Consider the following 20,976-nt stretch of genomic DNA (forward strand, 5'->3'; position numbering starts at 1 on the left):
CAGCTTCAACCAAGGAGGCACCCTCAGCCATGATGACATTCACCATAACTGAAAAGCCACATAGAGCCTGCACCCCAGCATCCTCTGGAACCAGAGAACCATCGCATTTCCTCCAGTCCATCTGCTGATTAAAGTTTTCTTTGGTTAAAGCCCCTCTGTAAAAGTTTGAAAGAATGACTACTGAATCAGTACGTAAGATCTCCCTCCATTCCCAACTCTCTTACATATGTTTATCTCATTCATCTGGTCTCCTTTTGGATGCCACCTCTGGAAAGTCTCCTCTTTATTTCCAAAGCTGGGGTCACTGGGGTCCGATGAGGCCTCAGTTTGTTCTGTGTTACCTTGTGGAGAACTGATTAGCCAGGATTTTAACATGTTTATTTGTATGTTGACTTGTCTGAATTTTCCAGTAGCTTACAAACTCCCCAGTAGCGGAGTTTATTTATATCCTTCTACACCATCTTATCCATGGCATATTGCTTGGTATATGGAAATTTGTCTAAGAAATTATTGAATGAATAAAAATTGCCAACCACTTTCCTTTCATTTTTGCTGTGATTTGGATGCATCTGCCCTCAATGGTTCATGAGTTGAATCTATGATCTTTATTTATTTTTATTTTTGGTTTTTTCAAGATAGGGTTTCTCTGTGTAGCTTTGCGCCTTTTCCTGGAATTCGCTTTGGAGACCAGGCTGGCCTCGAACTCACAAAGATCCGCCTGCCTCTGCCTCCCGAGTGCTGGGATTAAAGGCATGCTCCACCAATGCCCGGCTTGAATCTGTGATCTTCAGTGGAGAAGTGTGGAGGTAGTGGAAACTTTATGAGATGTGGCCTAGAGGTGAGTCAATACATCATCATCTTTCCACCTCTCCATATGATCTCCACCTCTTAGCCACTTTCCCACCATTTTCCCATCTTTTTTGTGTTATACCCAGAGAGCCCTAACAAAAACCAGCAAGAGCCAAGGTCATGCTTTTTGAGACTTCAAAACTATGAGTGAAGTAAATACATTTTTATATACATTATACAATACCAACTATTTTGATGCGGTAATGGAAAACAGAATAATACTGACTTACATTAATTCAAGGATTACTTTGTTTATCAGTGAACAATCCTAGATTCTGGAAGATGACAAGATCATGTAATAAATTATTGCAATTGAATTTGTTTTAAATGCTTCTTTGGCCGAGAAAGGGGTTATTTACTTAATAATTGCAAAGCACTATTTATTTCTTTACAACCAACATGCTACCACTTGATGGACATTTATGGTAAATCCCAAACAGTGGGATTTTATAAAAACCCCTACATGAAAAGTATGCATAGATAGTTTTCTAGGGAAAAAAAGGTAACATGAAAATGTGTGAAACTGTCATAAACAGGCATTTGTTAGTTTTTGCTGTTTTGAGAGAGGTTGTCTTTATGAAGCTCTGGCTGGCTACAAGTCACAATCCTCAGACTCAGACTCCTGGGTAATGGGACTCAAGGCATACACCACCAACCTTGTCTGAAATGGGCTTTTAAATGAAGAACTATGATGATGACTTTGGCCTTTTCAGTACCCATACTGATATGCTCAGGGAAAGCTGTGCTGTTGTGATCTGAAAGATTGTGACATACACTGGTTTTTCAGTTCATTCCTCCACCCCATCCCCCCAAAAAACAACACACACACATCAAAGAGGCAGAATCATTGGATACTTCTGCTAATAAAAGGGGAACTAGTTGTGTTTCTCAGAGAACCTCCACAGGAACCTTTAGGATTCAGAAAAAGTACTGGACTTAAGCTGAGTGGCACATGGGCTGTGGGCAAGACATCACATCTGAACAAAGAACCTGAGGTGCATTCCTGGAGACTGGTCTTCACCTAATACACAACAGGCTTTCCAATTGAGAGAAAAGGTAGGTGCAAACCTGCCTTCCACAGCCTTTTGTGATGATGGTTTTTCATTTCGGATGCATTAGGACACCTGGGAGTAGAATGAGGGGGCAAATAGAGGCCATGTCACATGGAACAAGCCACCATTCTGCATGAAGGGAGGGAAGAGTTCATGTTGATGTGTACTTGGGCATTTGAGGAGCAGTCTGTGTTGCAATGCTGGGTGGCAAGAAAAAAAATATAAAGGCCTAGTAAAAGCCAAAAGTGGTTTTGGTATTGTTTTGCATGGCATCATCTCTGGAAAGTCTCATCTTTATTTCCAAGACTGGGGTCACTGGGATCTGATGAGGACTCAGTTTGTTCTGTGTTACCTTGTAAAAACTGATTAGCCAGAATTTTAACATGTTTATTTGTGTGTTGACTTGTCTGATTTTTCCAGTAGCTTACAAACTCTCCAACTGCAGTGTTTATTTATATCCTCCTCCACCATTTTTTAAGATCTAAAAAGATCTAAAAGAGCTAAAACCTATGTTTAGTTGTTTTTGTTCTTCAAAACAGAAAGCAGTACCTTCATATTTGATCATTTTATTCATTCCAAATGTCCCTTCTTCCACTGCATTTGTTCTCTTCCAATATGTGTTATTTCTACAGCCCATCAGTTAAGAAACTACCTGCCACATGCAGAATGTGGTGGAGATGATCTAGGTGAAAGTTAAGACTCCAGTCTAACATAATTAGCCTGATCCTGAGAAAGACTGTGAGCTGATGTAGGTTCCCACTAATCTTTGGCACTATTCATGCATGGGACACTCAGGTCATAAACTTAAGCTCCTTGTGAGAAATCTAGGAATGAAAGAGGCCTTGAAGATTGTTAGTGTGGCCATTGAAGATTTTTAGTGTGGTCATTGGTTAAGGGTCAGAGGAAATGCAGAGTCTTTCCTTAGATAGATGAATCATACTTGGAAGAAGAAAATGACTAAAAACTTCTATGAACTTAAACTACAACCTACACTTACTGAATCTTAGTCCAGGACTGGCCCTACCCAGGTCATCATTTTTCCCACATTACCACCATTATCTCATACAAAGAATGATCCAGTTTCAGACTTCTTGTTGAATCTCCACTTTATTTTATAATTTTGTCCTAGGAGAGGATGGCCCTTCTTCTTCATCTTCTTCGTGATTCCTTTTAGATCATTCTGACCCATGAAAGTGATGTTTACATAAAAGTGAGGAAACGTGACAAGTGCTGGTGCTCATCCACTAGGAGTTTAATGCTATTAGAAGGACCGGGGCTGCCTGTGTTTCTCCATCTCTGTACTATGGATTAAAAAAAATAAAGACACTATTTGTGCCAAAAGTCTCATAAATGTCTCATAGATAATGTAAAACCTTGGCATATCCCTCCCTAGCCTGGAGAACTATCCCTCATGTCTGTGTAATATTCTTTGGCTTATATGAAAGTTGGAGCACTGAACTCTAGACCATAAAAACACATTTTTTTTGTCCTTGAGGAATTTATTTGCCTTGTGTCAAAAGTACATTTGTGGTGTGAATGTAGGGAGCAGCTGCATAAATTTTCTTGCAGAGTTCCTCAGAAACAGCGAACATCAGCCTCAAATATCCAGAACATGACCCACTTTACCAGAGAATCATGGAAATACTGTAGGAGGCACTGTTGATACAGAGTCTATCCTGGAGAAGCTTCCAGTCTAACTGGAAAGGAGGCCACAAACTCAGAAGAACCCCCAGTTCTGTTTTGCACTATTGCCACACCCATGTGCTTTGCCAGACACTTGAAAAGGCCAGTGCTTGAAATATCAGTTGTTAGAGCAAGATACAAAGATTGATTTTGAAACTTGGCAGCCCAAGGTCACTATTATCAACAAGGCTACCTTCTTATGGGTTACTCACACAGGCTTATACAGGGGATCTGTTGATACATATAGCATATACAGGTGACAAGGAAGTTACAAATTTGGAATGCTCTGCTTTGCTGATGCACAGGAGGCTGTTGCCTGAAGCTGTCTGATGTACTGGGTTTTGGAAGTGTAAAGAAAATATGCTAAGGGTTAAGCATTATGGTCGGGTCATTTTAGTTTTCCTGAATAACTAATCCTATAACAAATCATTAGGGTACAAAAAGCATCTCTCATCAAAAACTGGGAAAGTAGAAAAAGGCAACATTCCCCCCAAAATCCAGGGAAGCAAAGGACTGGCAATATTCGCCTGAGAGCAGCTGTTAGCTTCTTAGAGAACTCCAGAAAGAGGGGACATCTACTGCAAAGATCTTAGGAGACTAGTACTGTACCTCTCAACTGTTTGCCTTCAAACACAGTGATTTCTAAAATTAACCTGAAGCAAGTGGAGCTAGAGTATTTATTTAGTGTGTGTGCATGTGGGTATAACGATGATGTGTGCATGGGTGAATATGTGTATATGTGCCTATGGAGGCCCACAGTCAGCCTTGGGTGTCATTTCTCTGGTTATGTATAATGGTTTTCTTGATACAGGGTTTCTTTCTGGTCTGGAACTTGCCAAGTAGGGTAGGCTAGTGGGTCAGCAAGCCCAGGGATCCACCTGTCTCTACCTTCCCAGCACAGAGATTACAAACTCATGCCACTCTGCTGGCTTTTTAAATTTTTAAATGTGGGGATCAAATGAAGGTTCTCCTGCTTGCAAGGCAAACACTTTATGGGTGGAGCTTTCTCTCTAGGCCTACTTAGGTTTTAATGGTTACAATTAGGTAGAATCCAAATTTTCTAAATCTTATGAATGTATGTCTAGAAAAATAAAGAGAAAAAATAAGTGCAAAAAGAAAATAAACCAAAGTACGTATTAAATTGGACTGAAAAGAAGTATCCGTTACTTTCACAACACCCTTTTCTTATTTTGCTTATGAGGGAAGTCACACAGATTTCTTAAACACTTCCTTACCATTGTTGGCTGAGTAACTCATGTGTGGTGGGGAGTTGTGTACAAAGGAAGGCAGAGTACATGTGATACTATCAGTACATGAGAAGAGATGAGAATGGACTTTTTGTTGTGGTGGCAAAGCAGAAAAGGGATGTGGTAGAAAAATACTGCAAGGTGGCTGAATGTGCAGAAGTAAATTTGTTGATGTAGAAAAACTTAAATATATCCAATATATTTGACACTTCAAAAATCAAAAAAGGGAAAAAATAAAAATAATGTTATAAATATAGATTGGGATTAAAATATGAGTTTCTCTTAATAAGAAATTAAAACTGTTTTGCATTTTAAAATGACTAATGTGATTATGAAGTAGGGTAAGATTAAATATACAAGGATCAAATGGACCCAGGGAATGTTTAAAGATTATCAGATAGGATGAAGAATTCCTTTGATAAGGTGGAATAAATGTAGATTTGGAAAAATGATTTATTGGACATGGAGGGCAGGTAAGAAGCACTATTGATTCTAAAAAAAACCAATTATCAGTTTTCTAACATGGTTGGCTGAGTTAATTTTTGGGCCTTCCATGAAGGAAGGGCACGTAGATTGCCACAGCACTCTTAGGGTTCTTGTCATCACTGTCTTGTTACTCTATTTTGGGGGACACTGCAAATGCAGTGGTTTCCAAAATCAACCTGAAGCAAGTGAAGCTAGAGTATTTATTTAGAGGGTGTGCATGCACAAGTGTGTACATGCATATGAATGATTGTGTGTATGTGGGTAAATGTGTTTGAGCTTTATTGGGATTTAAATTAATGCTATCAAAGTTAAATTTTCACAGGTAGAAATGCACCCATTGTTGTATGTTAGATTTAAGGTTATTATAACCTTTATAAATTTAGACTTTGTATTCTGCTCAGGGAATAATGAAGTTTATAGATAGTTTGAAATATCTCTATTCAATTACATATAATATGTATACCACTTCACAACCCTACTGTCCCAACACCTTCCAGAATATATACAAACACAAATGCAAGGTTATAAGAGAAATTGAAAATCAAGGAAATATGACTCCACCAAGAGCATATATTAATTCTTCAATAACAGACGCTACAGAACTAGAAATACATGAACTACCTGACAATGAATTTATACATTATGATCCTAAAGAATTCAGTAAAATACAAAAGAACACAGTCAGAAAATTCAATGCAACAAGAAAATTCATGATACAAATAAAAATTTTGACAAAGATTCATATCACAAAAAACAGAACATTTGAAGACCCCAATAAATAGGATCAAGATACAATAGTTTCAATATCAGACTACATCAAGCAGAAATTTAAAATCTGAGACTTAAAAAAATGATTCTTTTGAAATCTTTCACAGCAGAAAAAAAGGAATAAAGGAATTTTAAAAGTATGACAAGACCCTAAGATGCTGTTAGGATGTTAATAACAAATAAATTTTCTTATTATAAAACTAGAAGGAGAAATGATTTAAAAAATAAGAATAGAAGATTTAGTAAATGAAACAGTTGGTGAGAATCAAGTCCTAGGAGAGACATAAAAATCTAGGTCCTGTTAGCACAAGTGTTCCAAATATATTTTCCCTTACTATAATGAAACTGTCAAAATCAGAGACCAGAAACTTTAGAGACATTGAGAGAAAAACATTTCACATATGAGGAAATCATGGCCAGCCTTGTAGTGGATTTTTTCAGTGAAATGCCCTGTGGTCCAGGAGACATTAGGATGATGTCCTCATAGTGACGAAAGAAAGAGAACTTGACAGCCAAGACTGTCATAACCAGACAATTCTTCCAGAACATAGGAAAAATAAAATCTTTTCCCAGACAGACACAACCTGAAACTAACTTTACAGAAAATATATGATAGAGATATCCAGGCACAAAATAAGTAATGATGATTATGAGTAATATGAATGTAAAAACTTCACAAGTATATGTGAGTATACATAATCAAGTTCAGAATACAGAACGTAGATTAGTACATCATTAACTAGAATTATAGCATGGGATTTCCTTAATTTGCATGTCCTAGCACATTTAACTCAATTGGTATCTATGTGTCATATTGTATTTAGACTCCCTACTCCCTGTTTCCAGAAAGTCACCCTTAATTACATTTCTTCTTCTAGACCTGTTTCTGCTGCCATGATAACCATACAAGGAATAGAACACACTGCATTGGAAGCTGGCTGTGATGCCCAAAAGGTGGGACAACAGCCTTTATATGTGAATTCACTTTCGTGGAAAAGGATGACAGAGAAGTTCTTGAAGGGAGAACCCAAAATCCTTGGGGTATGTTGATTTTGAGACAACAGTGCTGTAAATTCTAAGATTACCAATGTAACTCTAACCACAGTTTCCTGCTAGCCTCTTAATGCAACAAATGGTCTTGGAGGTTTGGGTGTTTAATTTGTAGAATTTAGCTTCTGAAAAAAAAAAAAGCATTATACTCTATTAACTTATAGTCTCATTGTAAATCTGACTAAAAGCCAGCAAGAAATATCCATGTATATCCTGAATGTATGTTGTCTTTTCTGTGCTAAGTTAATTAGCCTGTTGCTTTTGTATCTAGCCTCACTCAAAATCTCAGGACATGGAGAAGTTGTTGATACATTTTCCCCCAACACATAACACATGTGACTTCTAGTCAAATTCCCAATACCCTAGGTCAGCATTCTTGTCTTCTAAGCTCCTATCAGAGCCATCAATTAAGCTTGGCATACACAATACTTGAGCCTTTTCAAAGCTTTTCCAAGTTCCTCCTGTAAGCCAGTTCCAAAGGGAAAGTACTACCATGGCCAGGTTTAATCACTTCTCTGCTACCAATTTTGTGTGTTATTTTTGCATCACTATGACATGTGTCACTGGAAACGCAACTTCAAGGATAAAGGATTTGTTTTGATCATGTTTCTGAGGGTCAGCCCCTGGTTGTGTCATTCCACTTGCTTGACTCCAAACCTCATGGCATCAAGAGTATATGACAAAAGAGCTTGTTTACCTAATGGTCTACAGGATGATTTCTACCCTTAACCACTTAGACATACCCATCAGTATGCGATCTACTTCTTCCAAGTAAGCCTCCCCTATAAAAATTTCCAGAACTTCCCCAAATAGCATCCACATCTGAGGAACAAAGCATTCAACACATGAGCCTGTGGGGGACATTTCATATTCAATCCATAGTTCCAACACTAACATCTTCCTTGCTGTCCTAGTCAGGGTTTCTATTGTTATGATAAACACCATGCCCAAAAAGCAGGTTGGAAGAGGAAAGGGCTTATTTGGCTTACACTTCCACAATGTAGTCTATCAATGAAGGAAGCCAGGACAGGATCGCAAACAGGATAGGAACCTGGAGGCAGAAACTGATGTACAGTCAGTAGAGAGATGCTGCTTACTGGTTTGCTCCCCATGGCTTGCTCAGCCTGCTTTCTTATAGAGCCCAGGATACCCAGCCCAGGTATGGCACCAGCACAATGGACAGTACCCAACCCCATCAATCACTAATTAAGAAAATGCTCTACAGGTTTGCCTACAACACAGACTTATGAAGGCATTTCCTGAGGTTTTCTCTCCGATGTCTCTAGTTTGTGTCAAGATGATATGAGCCTAGCCATCACACTTAAGTTTTACAGTTTGCACTCCTTAACATTGCCATGCTGGGGACCAAGCTTCCTGTGGCTGAACCTCTGTGTTACATACTTAATCTGAACCCTGGCATTTTGCAAAACTATTTAGTTCCAAAGAAGATGCCTAACTACCCTCCCTTCATGAGACTGTGCTATCTTTTTTTTTATATTTGTGTTTTAATTTTACATATCAGCCATGGGTTCCCCTGTGCCCCCCTCCCACCCCTGTCCCCACCTTCCCCCTATGCCCTCCCCTCCATTCCCATCTCCTCCAGGGCAAAGACTCCCCTGGGGATTCAGCTCAACCTGGTAGATTCAGAGACTGTGCTGTCTTGAGTATTTCAAATAGGAGTGATGAGAATTCCTGTGGCTCCACAATTGCTATGTACAGTATGCTGGCCTGTAACTCACTATGTAATAGCCCACACTGGGCATCAGCTTTAGAGAACTATAACAATTCCAGTAATTTTGAGTTTCATTAAATTTGTATATGAAGGTGAGGAGAATAGTTATTTTTTACAATATTGTCTTTTTACCCATTAACATGGAGTCTAGTATATCATCTCTTTGGTAACTTAAGTCATCAGAGGCTTACAATTTTCCTTATAGATTTTTCTATATGGTTTGTTAGATTTACACATAACAAATACCAAATAGTACTTAAGTCTGTCATTTCCCTATTTTTAATTATTTGACATCTTTTATATATTTATATGATGAATTTTAGCCATTTTCCTTTATCCATTATTTTTGAGATTATGATATAATTATATCATTTCCCTTCCCTTTCCCCCTCCAAACCCTCCCAGTACACCCTTCCTTGCTTTCTTTCAAATTCATGACCTCTTTTTTCATTGATTGATGTTACACACATATACGTATATAAATATATGTTCCTAATGTAAGCTGCTCAGTCTGAGTGTCACTTGTATGTATGTTCTCGGGGCTGACCATTTGGTGTTGGATGACCAATTGGTGTGCTCCTCCCTGGGGAGGACTGTTTTTGCCTCTCTGCGCATTCCTAGTTGTCCGCAGTTCTTTGTGTAGTACTGAGGCCTCAGGGGCTTTCCCTGTCCACTTTGGGATGTCTATTGTAGTCCTAGTTCAGCTCATGCTTGGGAAGACATATTAGGGAGACTTTACAGATGTATTAGATTTTGTCTAATGCTATTTCTGCATTTGTTGATATGTCCTATGATTTAAAGTTTTTATGTGGTAGATTAAATTGATTATTAAAGTTTTAACCAATTTTCAAAACCTGAGATAAGCACTAACTTAGTCATAGTATATAGTTATTTTCATACATTGTTACTTTTAGTTAACTAATATTTATCTGAGTATTTTAGTGTATATGTTTATTAGAAATGTTGCTGGATAGTTTTTGTTACAAGTATTTTGCCTATATTTTATTGAAGGGGTAATAGAAAAATACATTATTTTTATTGTTGTTAAGCATTTGGTAGAATTCACTTCTGAAATCTTTGCCCCTGCCTGGTGCTTTCTATTTTAAAATATTACTAATTGTTAATTTATTTTATTTGATTACATTGGCCCATTCAGATTTTCTGTTTCTTGTTCTAAGTTTGGGCACATTGTGTTTTTAAATTCTCCATTTCATCTGTGTTAACAAATTTGCAGATTCAGGTTTCTCAAAGTATTTGTTTGTCTATCTTTTAATATTCTGAAATAATACCTGTTCAACAGTTTCTTTTCTTCCCGTTTTTATTATTTTGTTACTTGACAGTTTTATACAAATATATAATATAGTGTGATCATTCTTTCTTTCCCACACTTTCATCTCCATTTTTCCTATCAACTCCACTTCCCATCTTACCAATATAATGTTTCCCAGGGTTGTGTCTTCTGTGACCTACTCAGTTTAACCAGGGCCATCTGACTTGCACATACTGCCTGGTATTACTAATGGGTGACCTCAGTTTTTTTTTTTCCTTATCTAGCATGGTTAACAGATAATAGAGTTTTATTGTGTCTCTTCAGTGAAAAACTTAACTGTAGATTAAGTTTAGTCTTAGTCCATTGTTTTCTTATCTTCACTTCCCAACTCTGCAAATTAGGTAACACAGATGAAATGGAAAACTCTTTGAAAACACCATGTGCCAAAATTAAAAGCAAAACAAAACAAAACTAGAAAATCTGAATGAGCTGATGTCATAAAATAAAATAAATTAAAAATTAGTGATACTCTAAAATAGGAAGCAGTGGATGCAGAAGATATCGGAAATGAATTCTATCAAATGTTTGATTTCCATTTTAAAATTCATTTTCCCTTCTTGAGTTGCCTTTCTTTCTTGTCCAAAGACAAACACTTAGGTAGTGAATTTTAGATCTGACATCTTTTAAAAACTCTTACAGAGTTGGGGATTTAGCTCAGTGGTAGAGCACTTGCCTAGCAAGCACAACGCCCTGGGTTCGATTCCCAGCTTTCTTAAAAAAAAAAAAAACAAAAAAACAAAAAAAACCTCATACATTGTGGTCATATACATTCTCACTTCCATGTATTCCCTTTCTTGAATCTCACAAGTTTTATAATTTTCCATTCCTTTGTATCCTAATGTAGTGAGACTATAGCCATACTTTAAAAACAGATTTATTTTTATTTTGTAAGTGTGAGTGAGTGAGAGAGAGAGAGAGAGAGAGAGAGAGAGAGAGAGAGAGAGAGAGAGAGAGAGCTGCTCATGGAATCCAGAAGAGAGCATCAAGTCCCCATGAGCTAGAGGAGCTAGAGTTACTGGTAGTTATGAGCTGTCAGATGTGGGTCCCAGGAACGGAACTCTAGTCCTCTGCAAGAGCAGTGTGTACACTTAACTGCTGAGCCACCTCGCTAGCCCTGGATTCTCCTATTTCAAGGCACTTTATTAACACCCCCCCCACCTCAATGCTACCGAGATCCTAAAGCTATTTACTTTTCTTTTTTTTTCAGTCTATTTAACAAACACTAGTTGTTTCAAGTTACTTCTTTGTCCCTGCCTGCTCTAATTATTTACTAATTCCTGGGTCACTCTTGTTTGAGCATATGATCAGGGAGAACAGCTATGGAAGTAGCATTTTGAGTATCAGAAAATGCATCTTGGGAAAGGCTCTGGAATATTCCTTCTGGTTTTACTGGCATAATGATAGACGTTCTGTGGGGCATTTGATAAGTTATTATATTCACAGCTACATGGACAAAGAAAAAAATAAAGACAAAATGATCCAGAACTTCACCTTAGTGTATCAAAGATGGAGAGTGAGAGTAACTCAGTGGCTGTCTAAATGTGACATGGCACACATTTGTGGTCAATGATCTTATTTCTTTGATGTCACCTCCAGGTTGTGCAGATTGTGATTGCCCTCATGAACCTCAGCATAGGAATCACGATGATAAGTTCTATTGTGCCAGCTGGTGAAATCCTTCCTGTCTCAGTGTATATAGGGTACCCAATCTGGGGATCTCTGATGGTGAGTTGGATATCTTATAAATGGGTCTAGCAAAACATTGTTTTTAAGATTCTGAATTTATTAATTAATTGGGGGGTCTTATCACTTTTTCATTTAATTATTTTTGGAAATAGGGGATAAAATACTTGTATATAATACACTGTACTTACATTTGTCGCCTCACTACCCTCTCAGCCCTCTCCCACCACTTCCAACTACTGTCTCCTAACTGTTCTTCCTCCCACCTTCTTTCTGTCTCTCTCCCTCCCTTTCCCACTCCCTTCCTTTGTTCTTCTTCTTCCTAGGGCCTGTGCAGGAACTCACAGCTTCTATATGTCCATGTTTGCAATGGCCATGTTATATCCAGAAGATTATACCTCATCACACACCTTCCTAGCCTTCAGCTCCTACAGCCTTCATTTAGTCTTCTGTGATATTCACTGGGCTCTCTCTCTCTCTCTCTCTCTCTCTCTCTCTCTCTCTCTCTCTCTGTCTGTGTGTGTGTGTGTGTGTGTGTGTGTGTGTGTGTGTGTGTGTGACATAGATGTCCTTTTTGGGAGCCAAGCATTACCAGTCACTTATTCTCAGCACTTTGGTCAGTTTGAGTACTTACCTTGACCATCCTGCACTGTGGAAAGAAGTTTCTATGATCAGGGCTGAGAACTTCACTAGATTGTTTACTCTGCCTTTGTATCTATAGTGTGTGATGTCTTCAGCAATAGGCTTTTACTGTCTAATTCTGGTAGGTATCCAGAAACAATGGCAGTAGCCTGCATTGTTTTGAAAACTTCTGTGGGCTCCCTGGCCAACAACCCATGGAATACGGTCCTATCAAGTATTTCTGCAACTTTGAGAAAAAAAAAGTCTTAAAATGTCTTTTGACTCATATATAACACAGCAATGACAATATAAGTGCCACAAGTAGTTTAAAAATTTAATATGTGTCAATGAAGATATATTGCAGTAGTATGTAACCATAAACTCGGATCAGAATAAATTGGACACGTGTTGACATTAATTCTTTCACATGATGAAGGCCAGCAACTTATCATTTCCAGTGTTGTTTAGTTCAGCTGTGCAAACTACTCAATGAGTATTGCTGGTAGATCAATCTGACTTATTAACATATCTCGTTTCACATAGATATTTCAATGCATATTTTCAAAACAGTTGTTAACAAGGGTGAAGGATTTGCTATCATTAACTTGTACCAATTGTTATTCACTTCTTTAGTTCACCCTTTTGTCAAATTCAGGGAAGAATGAATAAAATGAATAGAATATTTTCCCATGTGCCTTATTGAATGCTTAGTTATTTATACTAGTTTTAAGTGATAGTCTTAGATGTTGGCACTATAAGTTATATTAATATCTAAATAGTTATTTTAATAATCAAATTCAAGTGTCTTTCTCAGATAATTATGTAGGTTGATACTGAAGTATCCATTATCTTACTTTTGTTTTTTTCATTTAGTACTAAAGATACAAAATAATGGGCATCACATGGGTACCATTGTTTATTGCTCATGTTCACCACTACTACCCCTTTTACAGGCTTGCCTCTTACTCAGAAAACCTCTTTCTAAGTCTCACTTCTTAAAAGCGCCACTACAATCAAGCAGCACATGATAAGGAGGAACCAAGCCTTTAACACAAAGGCCTTGGGTGACACTCCAGAGCCAACCAACAGTACCATTTGGAAGTACTTTATATACTGTGACAAATATTCTGTGTTCACCTCCCAGCAACTCTTGATTACATTTACATGAATTAGCTAACATCCTAACATTAGAAATGTGTTGAAGAATAAGTTTTTCAAACTATTTCATTAGTTCACCCATTTTGGAATGAAGACAATATATTTAAATATAAAATCAAATGTGGAAAAATTACCTTTGAAACCTATATAGGAGAACTGTGAAAGTAGGTGAGTCCAACTGTATTGACACTAGCCATTTTAGGTAAACGGAAACACTTGACAAGTTGAAAGAACCCAAGTTGCTGAGAGGAGGAAATAACAACCCATGCCACCTGAGTTAAGTTGGCATGAGTGTCAGCCACGTAGTGCCAAGCAGGCACGTGGTGGGGAGGGAGGAAAGTTTTAGAGAAAAAGCAATTAAGCCCAAAGTACCAAATAAAAAAGATACTTGGACTCTGGCAGGCATACATTAAGGAAACAAAAAAGGAAGGAAAAAGAAATAGTTAAGTCTTTTCTGAGTCAAGACTCAGACAAGTAGACAGACCTAGTTGAACCACATGGTGGCCCCTAGGAAAAGCACCTGGAGAGCCAGGATTCTGGGAAGGAAAAGCACAGTATGTTATTAAAGGGATTATTATTTTTCCTATCTCTTCAGCATGATTTAAATTGAGTCATAATTCCTAAGTGGTGTTCCTCTGGCTAGGTAACTGACCAAGTAGCTATTTAAATAAGTATAATATTTAGTCCCTTTCTTTGTTTAATAAACCCTTAAATTTTGTTGCTATATGAACAGTAATTCACTTTAGAGATTTAGAATTTTTTTTTAGAAATTTACGTTGAGGGCTGGAGCGATGGCTCAGCTGTTAAAGGCTAGGCTCACAACCAAAAATATAAGAAACTTATGTTGCAGGGCTCTTAAACAGTCTTAATAGCAATTTTGGTGTGTGTGTGTGTGTGTGTGTGTGTGTGTGTGTGTGTGTGTGTGTTTATACTTAAAATTATTGGGAAGAAGAGCTTCAGTGGAAAAGAGTGAATGAGAGAATGTAATGGGATGGGGAGGTGAAGTGGCCATCACTTAATATATACATGTATGAAATTGTCAAAGAATTTAAAACATTGATGAATTATACCAGTGACCTGTTTGGTAGAATTCTTCTGTTTTCTAGGAAAAGGGGATGTTGTTGGTTGTTTTTGCTCTTTTGGGGGCCCACCACCCAGCTCCCAAATAAATCATATATGGAGGCTTATTCTTACTTATAAATGATCAGCCTTAGCTTGGCTTGTTTCTTGCCAGCCTTTCTTAAATTAGCCCCAGGGCTTTCCCCTTTCTCTTACTTCTGTAAATCTTACTCTACTCCATGGCTTGATGTGTAGCTGGGTGGCTGGCCCCTGGAGTCCTCCTCCTTCTCTAGCTACTTCCTATTTTCCCTCCCAGATTTCTCCTTCTATTTATACTCATTGTCTGCCAGTCCCACCTACTTCTCTCTCCTGCCTCAGGTGTTTTAGACAGGCACAGTAACACAGCTTCATAGAGTTAAACAAATGCAACATAAACAAAAGTAACACACCTTAAAATAATATTCCCCAACAAGGCATAGGGGGTGGGGAGTGGGGGTGGGATTTTCTTAACTTTTGTGGTTCTTTTAATACACTCAATCTGTTTCACATATATATCAAATTTAGAAATAGGTTTCGATATGTTCTAATTTCCAATAATGAATAAAACATTTTAACTTGAATTTTACCTCTCATTTCTAGTTTATTATTTCAGGATCATTCTCAATTGTAGCAGGAAGAAGAACTACAAAAGGTTTGGTGAGTTTTATATATATTATTATTATGGTGTCAAAAGAGGAGGGATATAATCAAAGCATCTATTCTGCCAGGATGTAAAATAAATTTTTTCTTAACATCTAAGAAACAAAGGAGGAGTTAGTATTTTATCTAGAAGAATCTTCTTGTTAAAATTTTTAGCCAAAAATTAGCTAAGTTCTGACATGAGGTTGAATATTGTGTCACAGTGATTTTCAAAGAGAATTGTGGTACAGGATGTAGAGAATTCAGGAGAAGAAAAATCAAACATGATTAATCAAATCTACCTTGAAGTTTACTATCCACACCCATGACCATGACACTAAACATTTGAGTGACATAGCATTTATTGACTGATTGATCAAAATGTGTGTTCTGTTTGTGTTCAGAAAAGATTTTGAATAAAACAAATTTCATGATGAGTTATTTCTCAGGAAGAGACAAATTTAAAATATAACATGCCAGGATATCTGTCACAAAACCAAGGAAAAGGACTCAAACCAAGATTTCAACAAACTTGACGCATGCTAGGACAATACTTGCATTCTCCTTACTCAAAAGAGACACCTCAAACTCTAGAGTGTGTTTAATACAACATTTCCAAATCTGTGCCTCTACACGTCCTTGAGCTGTGACCATTAGTCTATCCCTACCATGCTACATTCTCACCAAACCACTCACACTTCCCTGGGAAGTTTTGCTTCTTATAAAAAGCTGATATATTTTCAATACTAGAAGAGAATTGCAGAAAGAAATAAACAGCAGAGAAGGAAATGTGCAAAGGGGACAGGGCAATAAGAGGCCAGCAGCATTTATCCAAACAGAAGAATCTTGCAGCAGAGAATGGTAAGAGACCAACACATAGAGATCTCCTGCTTCTGCTAGAGTATAATGGATAGCCCAGGGAGATGGCTCAGCAGGTGAATGTGTCAAGCCTGACAACCTGAGGACACACAGGAGGCTAGCAGGGCTGCACAGCTTCATAAATAAAAAGAGACATCCTACCCCAACATGGTGGGAGGAGAGAGCTAACTCCCACAAGTTCTTTGATCTCTACAGGCACACACATCCCAAATTAAATAAATAAACTTATTTTAAAAGTATAGTTGTTTTGAAATCCTTGGTAGGAGAAATTTGGAGTATGCTTCGTGTATCTGTAGGAGTAATCTGAAAGATTTAGTTGTAGAAATGACATTCACATTTTTGTTTTGACAAGAGATTTGAGTTGAAAACAATGGTAGAGACAAATTAGGGTACTTTTGAATTAGTCAAAACGGTGAGGATGAAATATATAAGGAAAAAATTAAAGAGTTTATGGTGATGGGTGGAGATAGACCTGAGGATATTGAATTAATCAATTTTATTCCTTTCTAGGTTCGAAGTAGCCTAGGCCTGAACATCACCAGCTCCGTGTTTGCTATCTCAGGGATCATAATCAGCTCACTGAGCCCAGGCATTTATTCTTTCCATTTCTACTACTGTGCATATAGAAGCTCTTCAGAAAGCTGTCTCATGACCATGTCCATTTTAATTGTGAGTGGTTTGTTTTCATGGAATTGTGGTTGAAGCAATGCTGGGGCAAACTGACCCAAAAAAAAACTAAGATTAACACTCTTCAATTATAGAACCACCTTGAGAAGTTAGAAACCATGGAGAACTAGATCAAACCTTATTTAGAAGTGAGAGTTACATCTCACATTCACACCCCTGAGTACGATGAGACCAAAAGAGAAGAAAATGCAGGTAAATATAGGGAATCAACATTCTCACTCCCTATGCAGAATAAACTGCATTGTTTTCCAAGTTAAAGTTCATGAATCTTGGGCCCTATTTATTTACACAAAACAATTGCATGAGGGACATTGATAACTAATTATCCCTCCTTGAACATTTTAAAAGTCCTTATAGTAAGCAATCTAATCTCTATGCACTTGACCAAAATGAGATACAAATGTTTAGAGGATGGAACAATTTTCCAAAGGCACTCAGAACTTGGCAAAGATAAGTTCTAGAATTTCCTGCCTATAATTCTCCTATTCTGTGTTGTTATTATTAACCTGGCTTGCTATTTCTGAAGGCCTGTTACCTTGTAGATGTCCAGGGTACAGTGATAGGAACGCAGCTCTAGAACTGAAAGCTGTGTAAGGTAGCTCCGTTGGCTATGGGCCCTGTGACCTCACACCATACTTCATGCTTAGAAGACCTCTGGGCTTGCTGTAAGTTCTGCAGCTGCTTTCTTCACATCATATAATGGAATCATCATTCATTTCAATCAGCCATCTTCTTGTTAAAGTCACGAAGTCTTCTGAATTGTGTGGGTCTTATTTTATTCCTGTTTCATCTTATGTGAGGACCTCCACAAGGAAGGGCCTCAGTGAGCTTGAAATCAAGTATGTTCCTATCTGGGCACCAGCGACATTATTCCACAGACCTTGGAGTACACACACACTTTTTTTTTCATGTCTGTATTTTGTGTACTGTGCATGAATATATGTATATATTTTCTCAGGAGTATCTCTGTGTGTGCCTCTGTGTGTTTGTGTGTGTGTGTGTGTGTGTGTGTGTGTGTGTGTGTGTGTGTAGGCCAAAGGTTGTCATCAGGTGTCTTTCATGATTGCATTCCACTTTGAGGCAGGATCTAACACTTTAACCCACAGCTTTCTGATTCAGCTTATCTGACTATTCTTTTTGTTCCAAGAATCCCCTGCCTGCATGTGGGGACTGAATTCAGGTCATCATGCCCACCTGGCATATATGGGTGCTATGGATCTGTTGTCTGGCCATCATGCTTGCATAGAAAACACCAGCTAAGCCATCTCTCAAGTCTCTGGAGCACATAATTTATGTAAGATCTCAGGGTTAATACTGGGAGAGTTCAGAAACAGCTCTCCTAGTTCAAGAATCTCTCATATTCTTGAGGGAAAAGATACATTATGAAGCATGGAGATATAAGCAAAGAGGTCAGATTAGGTGAATTCTTCATAAGAAAGATAGGTAGATATACTGTGTGAGATAACTGGACTGTACCTCATGAAATTAACAAGAATCAGCTACAGGTGTCCTTGAAAGGCCACAGTTCTACAGGGGTTAAAATAATATATGTGCTTTAAAAAGTGACAGAATATGCAACATTTAAAAAGCCAAGAACTGATTGAGGGTTAGGCTGTGTCAGGAGCCATATTCCTAGGCTCTTGGCCAGTGCCTCTACTCTTTCAGTGTAGAAATGTTTGGGATGTGTGACTCCCACCCCTCACATGCTTGCATTATGATTTATTGACAGGGTCTGGATATTGTGGTAGTCATTTTAAGTGTGCTGGAGTTCTGCATTGCTGTGTCTCTCTCTGCCTTTGGATGCAGAGTGATGTGTTGTAACCCTGGTGGGGTAAGTTTTAACTTTCATTTGAATATGTCTCTTCATGATTTTTGTCACTCTGTAATAAATCACACAAACACAGAAGCTGAACACAATTCTCACTCATTACCTCTCGGCTCCCATAGGTGAAGAATGGGCACAGCTCACCTGAGTTTTCTATTGAAGGACCCACAAGATCATGCTCATGCAATTGGATGGTCTGTGGGATCCTTTGAAGCATCAAAGCTTCAAGATTCTCTTATATAGTCATGAGGCACAATCCATGTCCTCTTTAGTATAGAAAGTAGGACAGTGCACTTCTTTGAAGAGACTAAGGGAACCAATGTCTTAAGTTCTTTTGGTTCATACAAGTTGAACAGGTTCATCTAGAATATTAATTGATTCAAAGTCAACTGATCTATGGCCTACTTACAGGAATGATATGCTATCCTATTCTCATGTCTTATCCACACTCAAAGAGAGGGTCAGTGAGAGACAATCAGGATTTTTGTTTTTATTATGGTCAAAGTAGTACAATTTTACCATTCTTTTTCTTGCAAGTGACACCCTCTTAAAGTCCAGAACAGAGAAGAGTTCACATCTTAGAAGTCCACAGAGGGTACCAGATTTGCTCCACTCTCTTATCATAGCAGCCTTTCCTGGATATAAAGAAGCACTGGGGATAAGACTTCTCTGTCATTTGGTATCCAGCTAGGCATTGTCTTACCCTGATACTTGTAGCAAATCCTTCTGGCTTCTGTTCAGAAAAAAATGATCTTACAGAGTGGGGAATGGAAGAAGAGACAGAAGTAGGCAAGGACAATTGTATGGCCGTTGTGTTCTTTAAGTATTATTTAAGTATTGAGGACTCTAGAGTGAGTTAGAAGCTAGTAAAAAACCCACATCTGTTCAATAGTCTCAATGCCCACAGGCCCAGTGATGAACAGAACTCATAGCCAATAATAAAATGATGAGATCCCTGGGTATTCATCTATATCCTTCCCTTCCTCATTCTGGGAGTTCCCAAGAAACACCACATCTACATCTCCACAGGCTTAGCCTAAAGAAGAACATTGGACTAGATCACAGCAAAGCTTATAATGAGTTTGCAATTTAAGGCCTTAGAGTTGTAAATTCTGAAAGGTATAAATTCCTTCACACCTTTCAGACCTTAGTATTTACTAGATGGAAGTTTGTGCTTCTTGTGAACTCTGTAATAGTAGTAAAGGTGAGAATAATTGCCCCCAAAGCTCTCTGAGTCAAGATGTGTAATGGCATGAAACATATAATGAAAATCTAATATTCTCTGGGATCTTCAGCTATTCCTATCAAACTCTATGTTACATGATTTTGCAGAACAAGAATGAGATTTGCCCATGCTTTCAGGGTTCTTCCTGCCACTCCAGGCCAGTCTGATTATCATAGTACTTTACTATGGCAACCAAGTCATGATTTATGTATCCTGCTCCTATGAGCACTAGCAAATTAGTTTGGGAAAAGAGCTCTGTATTTTCTATAAAATACCATTTTAAGCAAATTCACTAGTAATCTCATTCATACCTCATACTATTCCACTCTAAGACTCAGTAGCAGCCAGAAGCTTCTAAAGAGTAAAATTCTACAACTGAATGTATGTCCTAGATATAGCCTGATATAAGAGATGCCTGAGAAATCTATCAGATTGATGTAAGATTCAGTTCTGTAGTGACAGGGTGAACATTGGTGATGGTGACAATATGGGTGTAAAGAAGAAAATCTCTGAATAGAGAGTCTGTGAATAATGTAACAACATCTGATTGACTTTACAGGTCGTGGTAATTATGCCATCAAGTCCTCCCATGAAAGAAACAGCGTGTCCTATATCACTTTAAGGAGGTTTGATACCACTGGCACACCAAGAGAAAAATGTTCCAGAAAATCTGCAGTGATTTTTTTTCAAGAACTACACATGGGGAAACATAAGACTTTAATTCTGATGTGGATCTCTCTCTCTCTCTCTCTCTCTCTCTCTCTCTCTCTCTCTCTCTCTCTCTCTGTAAGTTTTGAATTACATTCTCATGTTTCCCCAGGAGCTTGGCTGATCATTCCATTGGCTTTTCATAAGAATATCAGAGTGAAATAAATAAAACATCCATTTACTAGCTAAATAGCACTTGACTGTGTTTTATTCATACTTTAGACAATCTAAAAGTGCTTTAAATAAGCACAAAAGG

At 37.9% G+C, this 20,976-nt stretch overlaps 1 protein-coding gene across 2 annotated transcripts; it reads left to right on the forward strand.

Moving 5' to 3' along the window:
* Positions 1 to 1,753: 1,753 nt before the first annotated feature.
* On the forward strand, positions 1,754 to 20,897 carry LOC118596562 (membrane-spanning 4-domains subfamily A member 4A-like). Of its 2 annotated transcripts, none has more exons than XM_036207483.1 (7): positions 1,754 to 1,905; positions 6,964 to 7,126; positions 11,794 to 11,922; positions 15,358 to 15,414; positions 16,786 to 16,944; positions 18,692 to 18,793; positions 20,572 to 20,897. In XM_036207483.1, exons 2-7 carry the CDS (start codon positions 6,980 to 6,982, stop codon positions 20,632 to 20,634), a joined length of 657 nt encoding a protein of 218 aa, XP_036063376.1. In that variant the 5' UTR covers positions 1,754 to 1,905; positions 6,964 to 6,979; the 3' UTR covers positions 20,635 to 20,897. The 2 variants fall into 2 exon arrangements, with proteins under 2 accessions (XP_036063376.1, XP_036063379.1); XM_036207486.1 differs by having other exon boundaries at positions 6,964 to 7,039.
* The last annotated feature ends 79 nt before the right edge of the window (positions 20,898 to 20,976 follow it).

Source organism: Onychomys torridus, chromosome 1, assembly GCF_903995425.1.
Source record: "Onychomys torridus chromosome 1, mOncTor1.1, whole genome shotgun sequence".
NCBI classification, from domain to species: domain Eukaryota; kingdom Metazoa; phylum Chordata; class Mammalia; order Rodentia; family Cricetidae; genus Onychomys; species Onychomys torridus.